The 19,317-nt window shown below is 41.2% G+C and overlaps 1 protein-coding gene across 1 annotated transcript in view; it reads right to left on the bottom strand.

Annotated features, from left to right (window-relative positions):
* Positions 1 to 15,131: 15,131 nt before the first annotated feature.
* tspan4a (tetraspanin 4a) overlaps positions 15,132 to 19,317 on the bottom strand; it is a gene marked incomplete at its 5' end in the record, with an annotated part of 357,455 nt that continues 353,269 nt past the window's right edge. Inside the window, 2 exons of the mRNA XM_084059289.1 lie at positions 15,132 to 15,325; positions 16,722 to 16,805. Of these exons, the coding sequence (XP_083915415.1) occupies positions 15,257 to 15,325; positions 16,722 to 16,805 (153 nt within the window). The 3' untranslated portion in view covers positions 15,132 to 15,256. The remainder of the gene's footprint in view (positions 15,326 to 16,721; positions 16,806 to 19,317) is intronic.

The following is a 19,317-nucleotide window of genomic DNA, read 5'->3' as shown; positions in this document are numbered from 1 at the left end:
AATACATATTATTTTGGAGGTCCTTGACATGAAAAAAAGTTTGAAAACCATTGAAAATATAGCAACATCAGTAGGATGTTAGGTTTAGAAGACATTTGTAAAATCCCCAGAAGCAAAAATTTGAGTGCCGGTGCCGCGCTACGAGCTTGTATATCTGCTATTATTATATAGACCCAAAGAAATCTTAAAATGACACAGATGCGTTCCCGGTCTTAAAGGGTTAAATCATTGTTTAACCACATGAGCCCTGGTCTCACTATTTTCCTCACGGAGACTTCAAGGACGACTTCACTAATTTTCAACCTATCTTCATAATTGGTCCTCTCTAATGCTCATGATGCATTGAAATGGTAGAATGTTTTTCCTACTCACTCTGTGTCTCAGAGGAGGGCTGTGGGCACTTCAGGAACCCACCTACCAGTGACATTATATTATCGTTAGGCAGGTTTAGTTTTTGTTGCCAGACCCAAGGGGTCGGCCTACAGGCTTTGTACCTGTTTTCTCCATACATGGGCATGCCCCCTTTGCCCTTAGGCCCCAGCCATAAAAGTCTGTCCCCCTTTCGTCCATACATGGGCATAGACACAGGCTGACACGTCATGTGAAGTCCGGCTTAGCCGTGACGTAGTGCTCTGATCTTATAAAGTAAGATCAGAGCTAACTAGACTTGTGCTCCTCGGAGCACAACTCTCCGCCAGCAGACTTGTGTTGTGTCCTATCCGTCCTGTCTGTATAAGTGTCCTATCCGTCCTGTCTATGTAAGTGTCCTATCCGTCCTGTCTGTGTAAGTGTCCTATCTGTCCTGTCTGTGTAAGTGTCCTATCTGTCCTGTCTGTGTAAGTGTCCTATCCAATTGTTACAGTATCCGCCATTTCTCAGCCATTTCGTGATTATTCCTGTCTTACCTCACTTTGAAAGAGGCTAAGACTCTTTCAAAGTGACACATGTATTTATAGGCCGCTATACGCAAGCCCCCAGAGCCGCTGAGAAATCTTGAAGCCGCCACCCCAGTGGCCAAAGCTGGAACTGCAGGCGGGGAGAAATACATGCGCGAGCAAAACATACTGATATATATTTATATATATAGATATAAATATGTAAACATATTATACATAAATACATATGCATTTACATATACATAGGCATCTCCAGTGAATTTCATAAATATCTCGCGTTCAATCCTTGACACACGGGCTGCCGTAGAACGCAAAAATGACACTAGTGCGCATGCTCATAACTCTACGTGTGGTCAAAATCGACTCAATAATTCTACTTCCGGCAGTCTTCCGGGTGCTTCAAAACGCCACTGAGCACATTCATTGAAATGATAGCTGGGGGCGGGGCAATCCGCCCTCTAGTTATATTATACCTCTATGGCTATACGTCACTAGCCAATCAGATCACACTATTTCACCGTATTGTCACGTGTCACGTGAGGCTTGACCAATGTTAGCTTGACATGTGGAAAGTGAAAACAATGTCTCCTGGCGGAGACAATAAGTACTTATTCTGCGTCTGGCAGAACCAGGTCTCCTGGTCTTGTTTTAAAAACACGATTTCAATGTTTTAAATTTAGATGTGTATTAACGCAATAACAGTGGCTTCCATTATAGCATACTAACTTAAATAGAAAGACTGCCGTTTCTATTAGCTTGGATCCCCCATCGATGATGTCACTGGTAGACAGGTTTCTGAACTGTCCACAGCCCTCCTCTGAGACACAGAGTGAGTAGACAGAAATGGTACCATATTATAATGAGCATCAGTGCGGACCAATGATACAAAGATAGGATGAAAATGGGTGAAGTCGTCCTTTAATGTTCGCAAGAGATTGTACATCAGCTATTTTGGAAAATATATTTGGGATAGAGGGGGGAAAAAGGGAGTGGGCTATGGATGGAGCCTTGGGGGACTCCAGTCAACAAAGTATATACAGTAGAGCTTATTTAATTAAAGTGCCTTTAAAATGGTTGATATTGCTATATAACCAGCTGCACTATGTTTCCTCCTCTACCCTGGATTTGAACCCGGTTTAATGCGCAAGTGCTGACATTTTTTACCGTTGAGCTAATAGAGCCTGCCTGCTTGCTCAGGGGATAAATGTAATCTTGACCTTCAGGTCAAAATTCATGTCAGATCATGTGTCTAGGTGAGACATGACCTTTGACACGATCTAAATGTCTCAATAGAAGAGCAGGGAGACAAAACACAACCACCCCAATTGTATAATTTATACATACAGATTGGACAAAACGACATTTTATTCAATAACAGCGCTGCTATCAACTCCAGGTCCAGGCGTCATTAATGCTGTTTATGGAGTTCAAATTGAAATATTTCCAACTCAATTTTTGGCAGCCAGCAACAACATGGCAGACAGAGGAACATGAAAGAAATACACATGCCAAATAAATCAACATCAAGAGTCGATCTTGATGTGAATAAATCACCAGTTTTGAAATGACTGTCACCAGCTAAGGCGCTAATTAATTTCCACGTTATGATGAGATGACAACGGGACACATACAGTAGTAACACTACAGCAGAAGGCGAGGAGGAGTGAAGTGTGTAAGTGAAAAGAAGTGTCTGACATTATGTTTTCAAGATGATATATTTTGGGGGATAATATTTTTTATTTTGATGGCAGGGTGTGAAGCGATCGACGCAACGCAAATAGAATAACTGTCATTAATTCTGAACTTGTGTCTGACAGACTTTGATCAGAGCTACATTATGGTGACGCTTCACACAGCGTGGGTTATTATTTCTTCTGTGGGGAATTTAGATTTTCATGCTGATAATAATTATGTGACGTGTTGTTTCTGATCGAAGGTCGGCGGGACCGGGGACCACCAGGGTGGTCCAATAAGTGGACCCTTAAAGGGTCCGTATCTCTGAGAGTGTACAAATGGAACCAAATGGACCCGTATAAGGTCACAGGTATCAAATGGGGGTCCGTGTGGCCTAAGTGCAGTGATTACCAAACTGTGGGGTCCCCAAATGATTTTCGGGGGGTCCCCAGGTGAATAGCTTAATGTGCAACATTGTTTTCTCACTCAATAGTAAAAGTGGGGAAATAGCCCCCTCACAGACAGAAACAACGGAGGCGTCAAACACCTGTTTGGTTGAAACGCGTCCGTTGTTTCTGACCGCGAGAGGCAAATAAAACCATGTGAAAAGGACATTCATTGTGCGCTGGCTATTCCCTCACTTTTATGATATTATGGAGCTGTGCGCCTTAAAGACCTTTATTTAATCTGGAGTGTTGTGGGCATTCTGCTGTGCAGTCCTTTCTCTGGCAGCGGTGGCCTAGTGGTTAGAGGGGCGGCCTTGATACCGGAATGTCCCTAGTTCGATTCCCCAATTCATCACATCAATCATGAATCACCGCTGAATAGCCCTTGAGCAAGGCTTCCATGCAGGGTCTGGCTGTAAATAAGTTCCGCACTTAGTCCAACACCCTGGGTAAACAACAAACTTTGCTTTGCTTTTGCTTTGCTTTCTCTCACTCAACAGTAAACAAACTAACATACAGTGTGGGCAGCATCTGCACATTTCCCAAAGTTACAATTTAATGACTTTTAAGACCTTTTTAATACCTCCTAAAATGTAAAGAATTTACTAATAATAAGACCATTACTACGTCAAACGTAACCAACAAACTGTACTATAAAGACATTGGCCGTATTGGCAAACATTACCTAAGAAAGAGGCAAACATTGTGAAAATAGTCGATCTACAAGCTCACAACGCTGCGAGGCGTTGTGAGCTTGTAGATCGACTATTTTCTGTTGAACCGAGTCAAACTAAACGTAACGCCTCAACTGCTACAATTCCAAGTGCTTGTCAGGGTGGGGGGGTTGGGGAATTGGGTCCCCAGGGGTCCCCAGTTCAAATAATACGACAACTTTTGGGTTTCACGGCCTGAAAAGTTTGGGAACCCTTGGCCTATTAGTGAATATAAAACCGGGGGTCCTTGAAATGAAAAAAATGATGTAAGGCCTTTTATTACAAGGCTGACAATTCTCACCCATGCAGCAAAATCTGTTTTTCTTTCCATTTTTTTTGACTCTAAATGAATAGTAGATTGTTTGACTGTGCAGCGCTCCCACAGTGTGAGGGAGGATGTTCAATCATAGGGGATAGTGTCATCATCATTCCTCTGAACATGTACTGGAGGGATTGTGTGTTGAAATGCTGACACCAGAAAGAATAGACATGATATTCTACCTTTATACAGAGGCTGAGGGCTTTTTTTTATTTTATACGCCTGTCAAAGAAATGAGACGACTCTCTTCAAAACGGTTGCATTTCAAAACCCATTGAAATGACCGCGGCACGTCCTTATTTAACCTATTATAACCATTGTCAGCACTTATCTATTTAAAGTGATATTTTTTACCATATTTTATGCTTTGGTTTATGATGGTGACACGCTGCGAAATATAGCCGATCTATACGCTCATTTGTAGATTTTGATTATTATTACAAAACATACATTAACCACTTCAGCTATATCCGGTCTACAAGCTCACAACGCGTCGCGTGATGCGGTGTGAGCTTGTAGATCTGCCATTTTCAAAAGATTTGAAAACTTGTGAAATTGGGACATTCTGCATATTGACTACTTACTTTTGGTCCTATAAGTATATTTTGATGCCAATGCTTTTGAATTCCGGACTTTCACTTGTAACAGAGTATTTCTACATTGCAGTATTGATACTTTTACTTAAAGGAGAATTTTGGACTAAAGTTTTACTACCTTTTCTATGATGTTATGATATCTTAGGATGAATGGTACAGTAGAAAAATTTCATAACTCCACCCCTGGTCCGCCACAGCTTAAAAAGGTGCGCGGATAGGCCTTAGGTTAGATCACATATTTTAATATCTTTTTTTTTTTTTTTTTTGTGAGAGATCTGACGTTCATAGTGACAGAACACTGTCCAAAAAAACAGAAGTCTCGCTAGACGAGATTTCAATCTCGTCTAGCGAGACTTCTGTTTTTTTTTTTTTTGGGTTGCATAGTGTTCTGTCACTATGAACATCAGATCTCACCAAAAAAAAGAACTTTAGCCAAACTTTAGCCAAAAATAGCCGATCTACAAGCTCACAACGCCTCGCAGCGCGCGAGGCGTTGTGAGCTTGTAGATCGGCTATTTTTGGCAAAGAGGCATAGGTGTAGAGGGAAAAAAGAGCAGACCACGTAAACAAAAAATGTCGAATCTGAAACACAATTTCATACGATATAGAGGGGGTCCCTGCTTCATCTCTCTCTCAGCTAGGGGGTCCTTGGCCTGAAAACGTTGAAGACCCCTGTTCTACACTGGAGCAGCAGTCCATTGTGGCAAACCATGGGGGAAGCTCAGCCTCAGATGTGTCAGTCAAGCTCAGACTGGGGGAGGTGATGGAAGGAGTGTACTATCCTGTCCAGGTTTAGCTGCTACTAGGCTGTGGTCATCCTGTGGTCATCCTTTTTTTTTACTTCATCATTTTTTTCCCGCGATTTTGTAACCCATTTTGTTTTCACCCGGTGCCAATTTCCTAAGTGATCCTGGGCGCTACACCAGCCCTACACCAGCGCTACACCAGTCCCCCACAGCCTGGGGAGGCCAGGGCCGAGCTCATGCTTCCTTCAGTGCATGAGAGCCAACTGACCTTCTTGTCACCTGACAGGGGGGAGTTTCCCTGGTGGGACGTAGCGCGTGGAAGGAACACGTTATTCCAACCAGTTCCCTTCCCCTCCATCAGGCGCCCCGGCTGTCATGGGGGAAGCGGTATAGAGACCAGGATTACTACATGTTTTTGTGAGGGTATTAACTACCCTGGGAGACACGGGGAGAACATGCAAACTCCACACAGAGTAGGCCCTTTCGCCAACCCCACCTAGGGTATGGGCGCTGATGACGCGGAGGAGAAGACACGCCCCCAGCGCCCACAGTGTCCCCGGCGGGAATCGAACCCAGGACCTTCTTGCTGTGAGGCGACAGCGCTACCGACTGCGCCACCGTGTCCCCCTCCTGTGGTCATCCTGTGGTCATCCTGCAACCCATCCGACGATCAGCCAGTTGAGTACACTTAACAAAAAAGTACTTATTTTCTTTCAATTACACACCCCATGAAGTATTGAATTCATGGGGATTTGTTTTAGTTTTTGTCGCATTCCTAAGCCAATAATTTGATGACCGGCGGTCTCTCCTACCGGATACATTAGCATCTTTCCGCCAGTCATCAAATTATTGGCTCAGGAATGGACAAAAACTAAAACATCTCCATGAATTCAATGCTTCATGGGGTGTGTAATTGATAGAAAATAACTAATTTTGTTGGGTGAACTACTCCTTTAACTCACCAAGGGTTAGGGTTAGGGTTAGAAGAAATGAGAAGAAGGACATCAGTGAAAGTTAGGTTTCATTATTCTGAACCATATGGAACGCTATTGGACAGTGGTGGAGAGTAACTAAGTATTTACGCAAGTACTGCGCTTAAGTAAAATGTTGAAGTATTTTTACTTTACTGAAGCATTTCCAATTTTCAGTACTTTTACTTCTAACTCCACTACATCTCAGAGGCAAATATCATATTTTTACTCCACTACATTTATTTGAACACTTTAGTTACTAGTTACTTTAACCATTAACCACTTCAGCCCTATATACATTTCGGCCATTTGAAAATAGCCGATCTACAAGCTCACGATGCGTTGCGATGCGAAGGATAATGTATGTTTTGTAAAAACAATCAAAATCTACGAAGTAACTAGTATCTAATGTTTTCAAATAATTGTAGTGGAGTGAAAATACAATATTTGCCTGTAGTGGAGTAGAAGTAAAAATACTGACAATTGGAAATCTCCGGTAAAGTAAAAGTACCTCAAAATTACCCATTGATACCTGGAACGCATCTGTGTCACTTTAGATGTCTTTGGCTATTCAAAAATAGCAGATATACAAGCTCATAGCGCGGCACCGAGTGCCACGCTATGAGCTTGTAGATCTGCTATTTTTGAAAAATCGTGAAAATTATTTTTCTATATTTTTTTCCGAAAAATTGTTAGGATTTAGATTTTTTTTAGATCCGGCCTCAGGTCTTAATGGGTTAAGAACTTGAATAAATGTACTTAATTACTTCCACCACTGCCCACCATCCCTTTTTCCCTCAACCTTTTGAATAAAGGTTTCATTGTGAATCTCACCTCCACTACCCCTGGGTTTCCACAGCATTATGAGTCTTTTGATCTGCTCTTTAATAACTGCATCATTAGGCTCAACAGTTTGTTTTATCTTCATGGCTTTAATTAACTCCCATTTAATTTTTCACTCTAACATTCAATATGACCTTTAGAGACAATAATAGTGACATTTTAATGCTTTCCTATGAAACAAAAAGACCTCTCTGTTGTACCAAACGAGCGTTTTGGAGGAACAATGCCTGTTTATCTGAGCAGTGTTCATTTTGTCGACTTAAACTATGACAAAACATTTTGTCGACTACCTTTTTTCCACTGACGAACACGAACTGTAGATTTAATTGACTAAAATCTTATGGCTACTAAAATGACTCAAAGTAAAGCAAACTTTGCTATCAAAATGAATATTTATGAGCCTGTGCACTGCTAAATACTGAGTGTCCACCCTTAATGGTCATGTGACTCGGCAGAACCAGTAGAAACATGCCCTACTTTATCATTCATTTTGAAATGAATGGGACCACAATTTATTAAACGCATATCACGATAATTGAAAAAAATATTTAAACTAGCGATTGAAAACATAAAATATTTATGAAAATGTGTACTAAAGGTAACAAAATCAAGTGTAAAGTCCGATGAAAACCTCATTTACTTGAATGGAGCGGGGAAATAGCGACATCTGCCGGGCCATTAACGGGAACTGCAAGGGTTAACGGCTCTTCCTTATTGGCCTCGTTTTAAAAAGCGGATGCTTGTCACATGGTCGTAACTCAAGTCCAGTTCTCCAAGACTAACAGCGGTTTAACTGGTTAATGTGTTTAACCCATTAAATCAGGGAACGCATCCGTGTCATTTTAGATTTCTTTGGATATTCAAAAATAGCAGATCTACAAGCTCAAAGCGCGGCACCGAGCTTGTAGATCTGCTACAGTATTTTTGAAAAATCGTGAACATTTGTGAAAATCTTTGAATATATATATTTTTAAAGCGAACAATTGTCCTTTGTCAAAATAATTTGTCAAACATTTGACAAATGTCTTCCGAATCCTAACAGTTTTATGAAAAACTAATTTTGCTATATCAGCGGTGCTCAAACTTTTTCTTGTCAAGGACCCCCAATACATGTTTTTGGCCGCCGATCCCCATCAAAATGTTTTGTTCTAGGGACCCCCCAGAAGCAAAGATTTTAGTTAAAAATGTTGTTTAAAAAAATATATGTATTCAAAGATTTGTCTTTGGCTATTTTTGAAAAATCTTGAAAATGTGTGCAAATATTTGAATGCATCTTTTAAAGCAAACATTTGTAAAATATGTTGTTCCAGGGACCTCCAGAAACAAAGATTTGAGTCGTAGCGCCGCACTCTGAGCTTGTAGATCTACAATTTTTGAATAGCCAAAGTAAAAATAATGGTTAGCCTATAGCTCAAATCTAAAATGACACAGATGCGTTCCCGGATTGAATGGGTTAAAATAATGAACCCTCAGGATTGTGTACTTGTGAGGAGCGTATTGTGCAGAGGGATAATTGTATTCACATCCAGGTGTATTGGCAAATATTGATCTACAGTAAATTAGTCCAGTGGGGACTGAAATACAGAGTCAACACATTCAACGGCAAATCAATAGACAATATCAGGCTAATAACACACGCTGCTGGTATTTGCCTTCGATTTTCCGCAAGAAAACAAACAAACAACCTGATCACAAGGTTATGTGTTGAGAAATACAAACAGTGAAACGCTACAGTGTGTCCCTGTGGAAACCATAGCAACACCAAATGTCTCTGTCTCTGTGTACAGTATAGGCAGTGGTGGAGAGTAACTTAGTACATTTATTCGAGTACGGTACTTTTTTTTGTACAATTTTGAGGTATTTTTTTTACCTTACTTGAGTGTTTCCAATTTTCTGTACTTTCACTTCTACTCCACTACATCTCAGAGGCAAATATTGTACTTTTACTCCACTACAATTATTTGAAAACTTTAGTTACTAGTTGCTTTGCAGATTTTGATATAATTACAAAAAATACATTAACCACTTCAGCCCTACATGCATAGCCGATCTACAAGCTCACAATGCGTCGCGATGCGACGCATTGTGAGCTTGTAGATCTGCTATTTTCAAAAGATTTTTTATACATTTGAAAACTTGAGAAATGGGACATTCTGCACAATGAGTAGCCTACTTTCTACTTTTGGTACCCTTTTGATACCAATACGTTTTTTAGCCTACCTTTTATCAAGTACTTTTTGAATTCCGGACTTTATGTAACAGAGTATTTCTGCATTGCAGTATTGCTTTTATTTAAGTACAAATTGGGAGCCTACTTTTTCCACCACTGCAAACAGTGAACGCTACAGTGTGTCTCTGTGGAACCATACCTCATGTTATCTCTGTCTCTGTGTACAGTATTATAGACAATAATAACACTCTGTCTCTGTACACAAGTGTGTACAGTATACAGACAATAATAATGATAGAATGGAGGAAGTGGGAGTGACCTCATGGTTCACACAGAGGTCACAGGAAACGTCAAAGACTGTAAGATTAATCTCTCTGTGAAACACTGTGGAGGGGAGGGAGAGAGAATGGGGGAGAGAGAGGGAAGCAGGAGAGAGGGAGGATGAAGAGAGAGAGAGAGAGAGAGAGAGAGAGAGAGAGAGAGAGAGAGAGAGAGAGAGAGAGAGAGAGAGAGAGAGAGAGAGAGAGTCAGGGGAGACTGACAAACAGACAGACAGACAGACAGACAGACAGACAGACAGACAGACAGACAGACAGACAGACAGACAGACAGACAGACAGGCAGGCAGGCAGGCAGGCAGGCAGACAGACAGACAGACAGACAGACAGACAGACAGACAGACAGACAGACAGACAGACAGACAGCAGTGTTGCCATGTACGCTTATTATAAGCAACTTTGGGCTTCTTTTTATGAAAAGTTGCTTGTAAATATTGGCAGTTGCGGGTTGCGTTTATGTGTGCTTGCTTCCAATTCTTTTTAAAATATTATTTAAACCAGTGGTTCTCAAATATGTTCATGTCATGGACCCCCAAATGAACATGTATTTGTCCCTATAACCCCCATCTGAAAATGTTTTGTGCCAGGGACCCACGTGCCAGATTTGTGTTGTTAGAATGTAAAAAAAAAAAACTTCAAATATTGCACATTTTATTTCATTTTCTTTTTTTAAATAGCCGATCTACAAGCTCACAACATGTAGCATTGTGACGTGACTGGCAACACTGACAGACAGACATGCTCCAGGCTGTGTAAAAGGCTCTTATTACAGTGACCTGATAGGATAGACTCTCATAAAGGGATAAGGCTGGTTTGATGTGACTGTATGATGTCGCTGTGATGTCACTGTGATGTCGCTGTGATGTCACTGTGATGTCACTGTGATGTCACTGTGATGTCACTGTGATGTCACACACAATAATGACCCGTCACAGATGTTAGATCTGTCACAATGTTTCATTTGTGTTCATTCACACTCAGCTGACTGCATGTTAGACTGACTTGAAAGGAGCACATATTTCCAACCCAGCTTCCCGCTGAGCATTTTTCGGGCTATTAGACGTCTAAAATACATCTAAGGGCTAGTCTAAAACTGGGTTATAATTGGTCTAACAGTGAACGTTTTGTAGACGTCTAGGCTTAGACTAGACGTTGATTAGCTGTTTTTTAAGCATCTATTTATAAACCGTCTATATTACAGCCGTTGAAATGACGTCTATAATATAGACGTCTATATATAGATGCTTAAAAAACAGCTAATCAACGTCTAGGCTAAGCCTAGACGTCTAAAAAAAATTCACTGTTAGACCAATTATAACCCCGTTTTAGACGGAGGTCTAATAGCCGACTATGGCTCACTGGGTTCATAATACTGTAATTGCTCCTCACTCTTGCTCATTTAAAGACAACATTATTTCTGTCCGTTCTGCTCTGTGTCTCAGAGGAAGACTGTGGACGGCTCGGAAACCTGCCTACCAGTAATCTCTCAAGAACAGATTCTGCTCTGCGTTGGAATCTGTCGTGAAGGTTCGTCATAACGTGTACACACTGGCCTACAAGTGGGCGTGCCTTCAGATCAGGAAGCAGGCCGCGCTTTACCCAATCAAATGTAGTGGGCGGGATTCACGTGTCCGTCGAGCCTTCCCCCCTCGAAACTAACCGAAACTAATTTAACAATAGCGTCCGCGGAGCAGACAAAACCACGGAAAGATATTCACATTTGAACTTACTCTTTCATCATAGAAACAAGTGGGCTTATAACCAAAACCATGTTCTCTGGGAGAAGTGGTGTTAGTGTTCCGTGTAGAAATATTGTTAGTGGGAATGAAATATAGTCGCACCACCCGGAAGTGGAGCGGTGAAGGCAGACCAAAACCCTGGTTTCCTTGAGCACGTGTGCTGCGTCGTCATTGTCCCAGAGCTAACTGAGATAGAACAAACAGCAGAGGTCGCTGTTTTTCATTTTCAGTTAGCTCTGTGTTCCCAGATTGGCCTACCTGTGACATCATCGGTATAGGCAGGTTTTGTCATTTCGTATTTTTAGCGGCGCTAGCCGCTCTATACCTTTAGGTATAGAGCGGATATTAGCCCTCTATACCTGGCTTTTGCGTCAACGTTCTGATTGGTCAGGCTCGCCAAGGTTCTGATTGGTCAGGTCCGTCAACGTTCTGATTGGTCAGGCTCGCCAAGGTTCTGATTGGTCAGGTCCGTCAACGTTCTGATTGGTCAGGTCCGTCAACGTTCTGATTGGTCACTATTCATGACATCACTATGTTACTATTCATGACTTTTTATATAAACTGTAAAAGTCCGGAACATAAATACTCTGGGTACGGCTTATAAATTGTATAGATTATTTCATAACACATACATATCTTTCTGGTACCACATTTATACACACGCACACACAAAGTTTATTTTTTAGGTACCCACTCTATCAGCTATGACAGATCAGTTTTTGCCACTTACCTTGGAATGCATTTGGTGATTCGCTTCCAATTGCACTATTTAGTGCCACTGGAAGCCTTGAAATAAATTTACAGAGATTTAATATTGTTTCTCTAGTAGAAACACATATCTATGACAAAATATATCAAAGGCGCCGCTACCTTCACACAGGTGTGATTTTTTTATTAATGCAAGAATAATACGCTATAATTTTCCAGAAAGAGATAGGGTGCAGTTTCTATTAGCTTGGAATCCCCATCGATGATGTCACTGGTGGGCAGGTTTCTGAACTGTCCACCCCAAAGCCCCACCAATGAGACACTGAGTGAGTAGACAGAAACGGTGTTATCTTAAATGGAACAGAGCCTTCATTAGCATAATTGGTAACACCTGTGAAGGAAGTAAGGAAGAGGCCCAATTTCTTTCCAATATGAAAAATGCCACTGGATCACATATTAAAGTTGTGGTACCTTGATAGTGCCTGGGGTGGTACCCCCGTGGTAGTCCTGTGGTAACACCTATTTTTGTGGTACCACTTAATTCTATGCTGCCACCAGTAAACAACAGCAGAGAGTAACTAATACCCAGGAATACAGCTATTTTGTGTCAGTATTGGACAGGACTGCTTAACTGGGTGGGCTATTTGTTTATAATGTTTTAAATATAACCCTCAATAATTAAATCAAGTCTTTGTCTTTCCTCATTCAAAGAATGACACACGTTTGGTTTACATGAGCCAAAAAACATTTAATACACACACCACTGCAAGAGCCATGCACTGAACCAAATAAAACACCTGCAAGTTCGCCCAACAACCACATTCCGTACAGCTCCCATTGGAAAAAAACTCCTTTACAAATAAGCATCAAATGATTCCAAATAATTTAAAACTTAATACATACAGGATCATCTACAAAAAAATAGAATATTGTGGAAAACGTCATATACAGTAATCAACTACAGTAGGCCTATATACTGTAATCATCAAGATAAAAAAAAGAAAGAAAAAAGGTTTGGAATATTTCACTTTATGTGCAATGAATCTAGAATAGGCCTATATGAAAGTTTCACTTTTTTAATTATGTTACAGGGGAAAAAAACATTCATCATCTTTTAGATGATCCTGTATTTTATTTTAAGAAAAAAAAAAAAGATTACACCCCCCTCCCCCCATATTATGTTCATAATAGAGCTGGGCAATATATTGATATTATATCGATATCGTGATATGAAGTGTTGTCTTTTCCTGGATTTAATCAATTAAAAGGTAGGGTACGTGATATTCTTCGGTTAAAACAAAACGTTTTTGGTAGAAGGTTGAAGCACTATATTCTGAAGCATTTGCAAGACTGTTGGTTCAGTAACAGGAGTCTCTCTGTCTCCAACTCAAGAGAGAGTCCTCATTTATCAGCTTAAAATGTATAGTGTCACTCACTGTTTCAATTTTGTCTGCTCATTCCTTTGTGTCATCACTTCCAATTTCACTTGTTTAATCTGTATCCTGTGTGAGTTCTCTCTCCTGATTGGATAAAATTGGTATCACGACCTGAAAATGCATTTTCTGTTTAATAAAGAGCTGGAGAGACAGAGAGAGTCCTGTTACTGAACAAACACTCTATAGCAATGAGTACTGAATACAGAGCTATTTAACAGTTAATTTAACCCCAAAAAATATCAGACCCTACCTATAAGCCTTATGTATATATATAGTTTTTTTTTTTTTTACATTTTCAAAAATGTATATTATTGTCACAATAGGATCTTATCATCACAACCTATATGGATATGGAGGTATTTGGTCACACACATTGTGACATTAGATATTTTGTCCATACGGCCCAGCCCTATACCTCATAATACTGTATGATTATCACAAAGATGACAGTTGGTCATATACTGTAATAGCAGTGGTTCTCAACCTTTTGAGGCCCTTTCAGACCCCCCAAAATAATCACATGTGAACTGGGGACCCCCCACCCTGACAAGCACCTGGAATTGTAGGAGTTGAGGCATTACATTTTCTTTGACTCGGTTCAACAGATAAATATTGTGAACATTGTGAAAATATTTTCAAAATGTTTGCCTCTTTCTTGGGTAAAATTTGACAATTTGGCCAACATTTATTTTATAATATAGTTAACATACTTATTATTAGTTTATTATTTTAATTTTAGAGGTATTAAAGGGGGCTTAAAAGTCATTGAATTGTCACTTGTTTACACTTATACTGTATGTTGGTTTGTTTACTGTTGCTGGTTTGTCATCTGGAGACCCCCCTGGGGGTCCCGACCCCACAGTTTGAGAACCACTGCTGTATAGAACACTGGTCCAGCTCCAGGGACACCCAATGGGGGGTTCCAAATGGACCCCTCCGGGTCTGTAACTCTGAGAGTGCACAAATGGAATCAAATGGACCCAATTTTTTTACACTCTCAGAGTTACAGTAACACTGAGAAGTTTACCATGTAGATTAGGGTCCCAAAGATAAATAATAATAATAATGAGTTCCATTTGTACACTCTCATTCATTTACAGACCCGGAAGGGTCCATTATTTGGTCCCCTGGTGGAGAAACAGTGGTATATCGTCAGCTGTCGGGTGGAAACCTTGTATGTCCACAACCGTTCCTTTTTTTATTACTGTATATATATTTTTTTATACATTTAAACTAGTTAAAAATAGCATATCTACAATTGTAGATATATTGTATGGAAATACGAGGTTTCTGCCCCGACCAGACCAGACCCGACCAGACCAGCCAACGATATAAGAGCAGAACCATAGAAAGTGGCGGTGGTGTTATTACATAGCTATTACACTGTGTGCTCTGTAGATAGTTAAGGTAATACTGTGAACTGGTTACATCATGATGGTCAGTCAGTCAGTCAGTCAGTCTGCCCCCTGCTGGGTGACCAGGACCCTGCAGTGCCCCCCCCCCTCCTCCCTCCCCCTCCTCCTCCTCGTGGGGTGAACCAAAGAGTCTGTGAAGGTCTTGTCACCCTTCGTCTTGTCCCTCTATAATGAACAAACATTACATAGTCTGTTGTCGAAGGCCCAAAAAACGGGAGGTTTCCGTTCCGTATACTGTAGGTTCCGCTAGGCGTAGAACGTCTCTACTTTGACTGACTGACAGAACATGGTCATGGAGAACACCAGGCCCAGGATCTGCACAAAAACAAACAAACAAACAAACAAACAAATGTGACAAATAGAATATTCAAGTAATTAAAAAGGGTTGTACTGGTTTACAAAACATTAAAAGTCTTCATCATGGTCCTTCAAATGTGTATTAAGTAAGATTTTAACTGAAAAATCCACTCCAGTGAGCCATGGCAGGTTTTTTTCTCTCTGTGTTCTGAGGCCTCAAAAAAAAAAAAAAGATTTGCCTGCGGGTGTCGCTGTTGAGGGATTTTGCCTGTCGATCATCGCCTCTGCCCAGCCCAGATCACAGAAAATCCACTGAATGTTCAAAGTTCAGTTTTGTTTTGGTGTAATTGGGGTCAGGTCATGTTCTACTCCGCCCGCCCCCTCCTCCCGGCGGGGGCTCCTCACTGGCAGGTGAGCCAGTGGGATACAACAGCCGTGACAACACACACAAAAATGTGTTTTGGCATAATGACAAAAATGAGAAGAAAAAAGGGGTAAAAGAAAAAGCAAAAAGAAAAGGAAAGAAAAACAATTCGGACAAATTATTTCATAGAGTGACGTTATATGGAACATCACTCACTCATGGAATAATAGTTACAAAAATAAAGCACCCTCTGACCCATTTTTCCAGGCGCGCCGCCTTTCTACAGCCACGCCCCCTTTCCTGGGTAGGGGTATGAAAGGAAGTGCACGCCCCTTTTCCGCGGGCTGTTTATTGGGACGGAGACGGATCTCAGTCCAAAAACAACCGTTGTTGACCCAGAGTGCCGCACAGAGCAGGAGGCATAGCTAAATCACACATTACACCGACCATCGACGTAAACAAAGACATACAGGGGCAGCTCCAAAGGCAGCTCAAAGGCACAGAGAAAGCAATCAGCAATAAACAGAGTAAGAACATAAATAAACCGTTAAAAGCAATGAAATCAAAGCGATGATAAATACCAGCAACATGGAGGGATTCTAATGGCTCGTGAGAACAAAACAGAGTGTCGAGGACTTAAAGGACTGAGTGGAGAACGGGATCTGATAGGGAGGGGATCTGCTGTCTGCTGTCTGGTACAGTCTCGGGGCAGTGGTTCTCCAAAGTGATGTCTGGGGACCTCCAGGGGGTCCTTCCTTGGGGGGTGGTTCCAGGGGGTCCCCAGCAAAAGTAGTCAATATAAGATCACAATCATTTAAACCACTTTATCTATTCATATGTTGGCTACTAAAAAATAGCAGATTTATACGCGACGCATTGTTTGTGAGCTTGTAGATTGTTTTCAGTGGAAGACAATTTAGTATTGTGGAGTGAAAACAGAAAAGTCACTATAGTATATAGTCCTGAGGGACTCTGGTACACCAGGTATAGGGTTTATTTAAGTGGTAAAGTTACAAAAAAAAACAACCGTGCAGATTTTTTTTTAATTACCTGAGTGAGCGCAGTGCACAGGGCGAAGATCCAAAGAGCCACCAGGTTCTCATTAAGCCAGTCTTTCACTCGCTCGTAGCAGGGCTGTGGAGAGAGAGAGAGAGAGAGAGACACACACACACAAACACACACACACCCACACACACACACACACACACACACACACACACACACACACACACACACACACACACACACACACACACACACACACACACACACACACACACACACACACACACACACACACACACGCAAATATTGTACTTTTTACTCCACTACAATTATTTGAGTTACTAGTTACTTAGATAGTAGATTGTAGATTTTTATTATTATTACAAAAAATACATTAACCACTTCAGCCCTTTAAACATTTCGGCCAAATAGCCGATCTACAAGCTCACAATGTGTCACGATGAGACGCATTGTGAGCATGTAGATCTGCTATTTTCAAAAGATTGTATACATTTGAAAACTTGCGAAATGGGACATTCTGCATACTTTTGGTACGCACGCACGCGCACACACACACACACACACACACACACACACACACACACACACACACACACACACACACACACACACACACACACACACACACACACACACACACACACACACACACACAGTTCACCCCCAAAATGACGTTGTTTCTATCGATTAGGTTCCGGTAGGAGACACAATAAAGAGTCTCCTTTGTGTCTCCTACCGGAACCGCTGCCTGGTAACTCATACATCGGATGGAGGGATGTGTGGAGGAATTCTGGATCAATCAGTAAATCGATGAGGCAAGAGGAGTGGGGAGACAATATTCTAGGTGGTCATGGTAATACTTTCATGTAGTCGATATCATGGGGAGAAGTATTTTAGACACACAGACACAGATCCATGATACGGTATAGTTCTGACAACGAGAAAAAAGGTTCAAACATCCGCACACCGGGTTTAAAGCTCCAAAACAATTATATTAATGGCGCAACGTTTCGACCTTATAGGTCTTCTTCATCAGGCAAATATGATGGTATAGTTCAGCCAACGAGCACAGGGATCAGACCATAGTTATACTCTACAACAGTGCTTCTCAACCAGTGGTCCGGGGACCACCAGTGGTCCTTGAGGGTTGTTCCAGGTGGTGCCCAGCTAAATGATGGAGAGTTGGTAACCAAATGGACCCTTGTTAGGTAGATCTTTAACTCTTGGGAGCGTAAAATGAAACCAAATGGACCCTTACGGGTCCATTTGGTTTCATTTTACGCTCTCAAGAGTTAAATCATTGTTAAACATCTGCATTACTTAATTTAAAAAAAAATATTTTGATCACCAACATCAATACAGCATGGAATTGTGAACACAATCTCATCCAACGAAAACCGAAATATTCTAAGTCTTGGGTCTGGTCTCTAAATGGTGGTACTGTACGTGACTCAAATGCTGAATAAATAATGGACCTTGATATGAAAAAGGTTGAAAAGCACTGCCCTGCAGGGTAGAGCTGCTTCAAGGACAAGCTGAAACATAACAAGACATGCTCTATACCAAAACAATAGCTATCAGGCCAAGCAGAGACAGAATGATGGCAGTGAGCAGCACCCATTTCTTTATTGTAGAAGGATTCCTGCCTTCTTAAAGACGCACTGAAGTGACATTTTCGGTCATTTTATTTCGAAGGTTCAGCCTGAAACGTCGGCTCAACGACTCTAAACCAATCAGAAGGTCCCATCCCTTCATGCTATGGGACGTTGGATCTCAATCACTTCAGCCGTGCGACACGGCTAGTGTTTGTTTAGTGTTTTTTTTTAAGTGAGAGAGAGACGGCCAGTGAAGCACTGCTACTACCTGGCTTATTTCTAACCTATAATGTTTTCAGATACATATTTTAGTGTGCAGATGAAGTTTAAAATGAGTAATACACTCATCTTCAATGAGATTCAAAACAGAGTATATCTGTAATTAAAATCAGCTGTGTTTGAAGAATGTGCAGCTATGGGAATCAAACAGGTGCATGTAATCAAGATTCTTTTATATTCATGAAGGCTGTGTTATGTCATCACGCAGCACGTTTTCGTTTACAGGAAGTAATTAAGATTGGCTTTTTAGGGACTTTAGATGTAAAAATACACAAAAATGTTTTTTTTTTTTGCATCTATTGGTAGGTATGCCCATATGATGACCACGGATATGCTCTAAAAGTGTGAAAAACATATTTTTCATTTCACTACACCTTTAAAGGGGTTGAATGAACCCCCAGACCAGTACATAGAGGTACCCTCCGTCCGTCCGTCCGTCCGTCCGTCCGTCCGTCCGTCCGTCCGTGTGTGTGTCCTTCTGTCTGTGAGCAGCTAATCTCCGGCACCGTTGGCCCGGTCGCTCTGAACCCCCAGTACATACATGCTAGACTAAAGTGGAAAGTCCTGACTCATGATGACCGATGTGATTATTCTAATGAATCGCAGTCCACCACCTTTGGACCTCATTGGTGTAGGATCATAACAACCATAGCTATAATGAATAAGGGGTGCACCTCTTCTCTTAAAACCTGCGTTACTTGAGTAAATGTACTTAGTTACTTGCCACCGCGGTCAAACAGTCAGTC

The sequence above is a fragment of the Gymnoscopelus microlampas genome (assembly GCF_963454915.1).
Source record: "Gymnoscopelus microlampas genome assembly, chromosome: 1".
NCBI lineage: Eukaryota > Metazoa > Chordata > Actinopteri > Myctophiformes > Myctophidae > Gymnoscopelus > Gymnoscopelus microlampas.
Note: the sequence above shows the minus strand (reverse complement) of the source record. Positions and strands in the feature narration are given on the sequence as shown.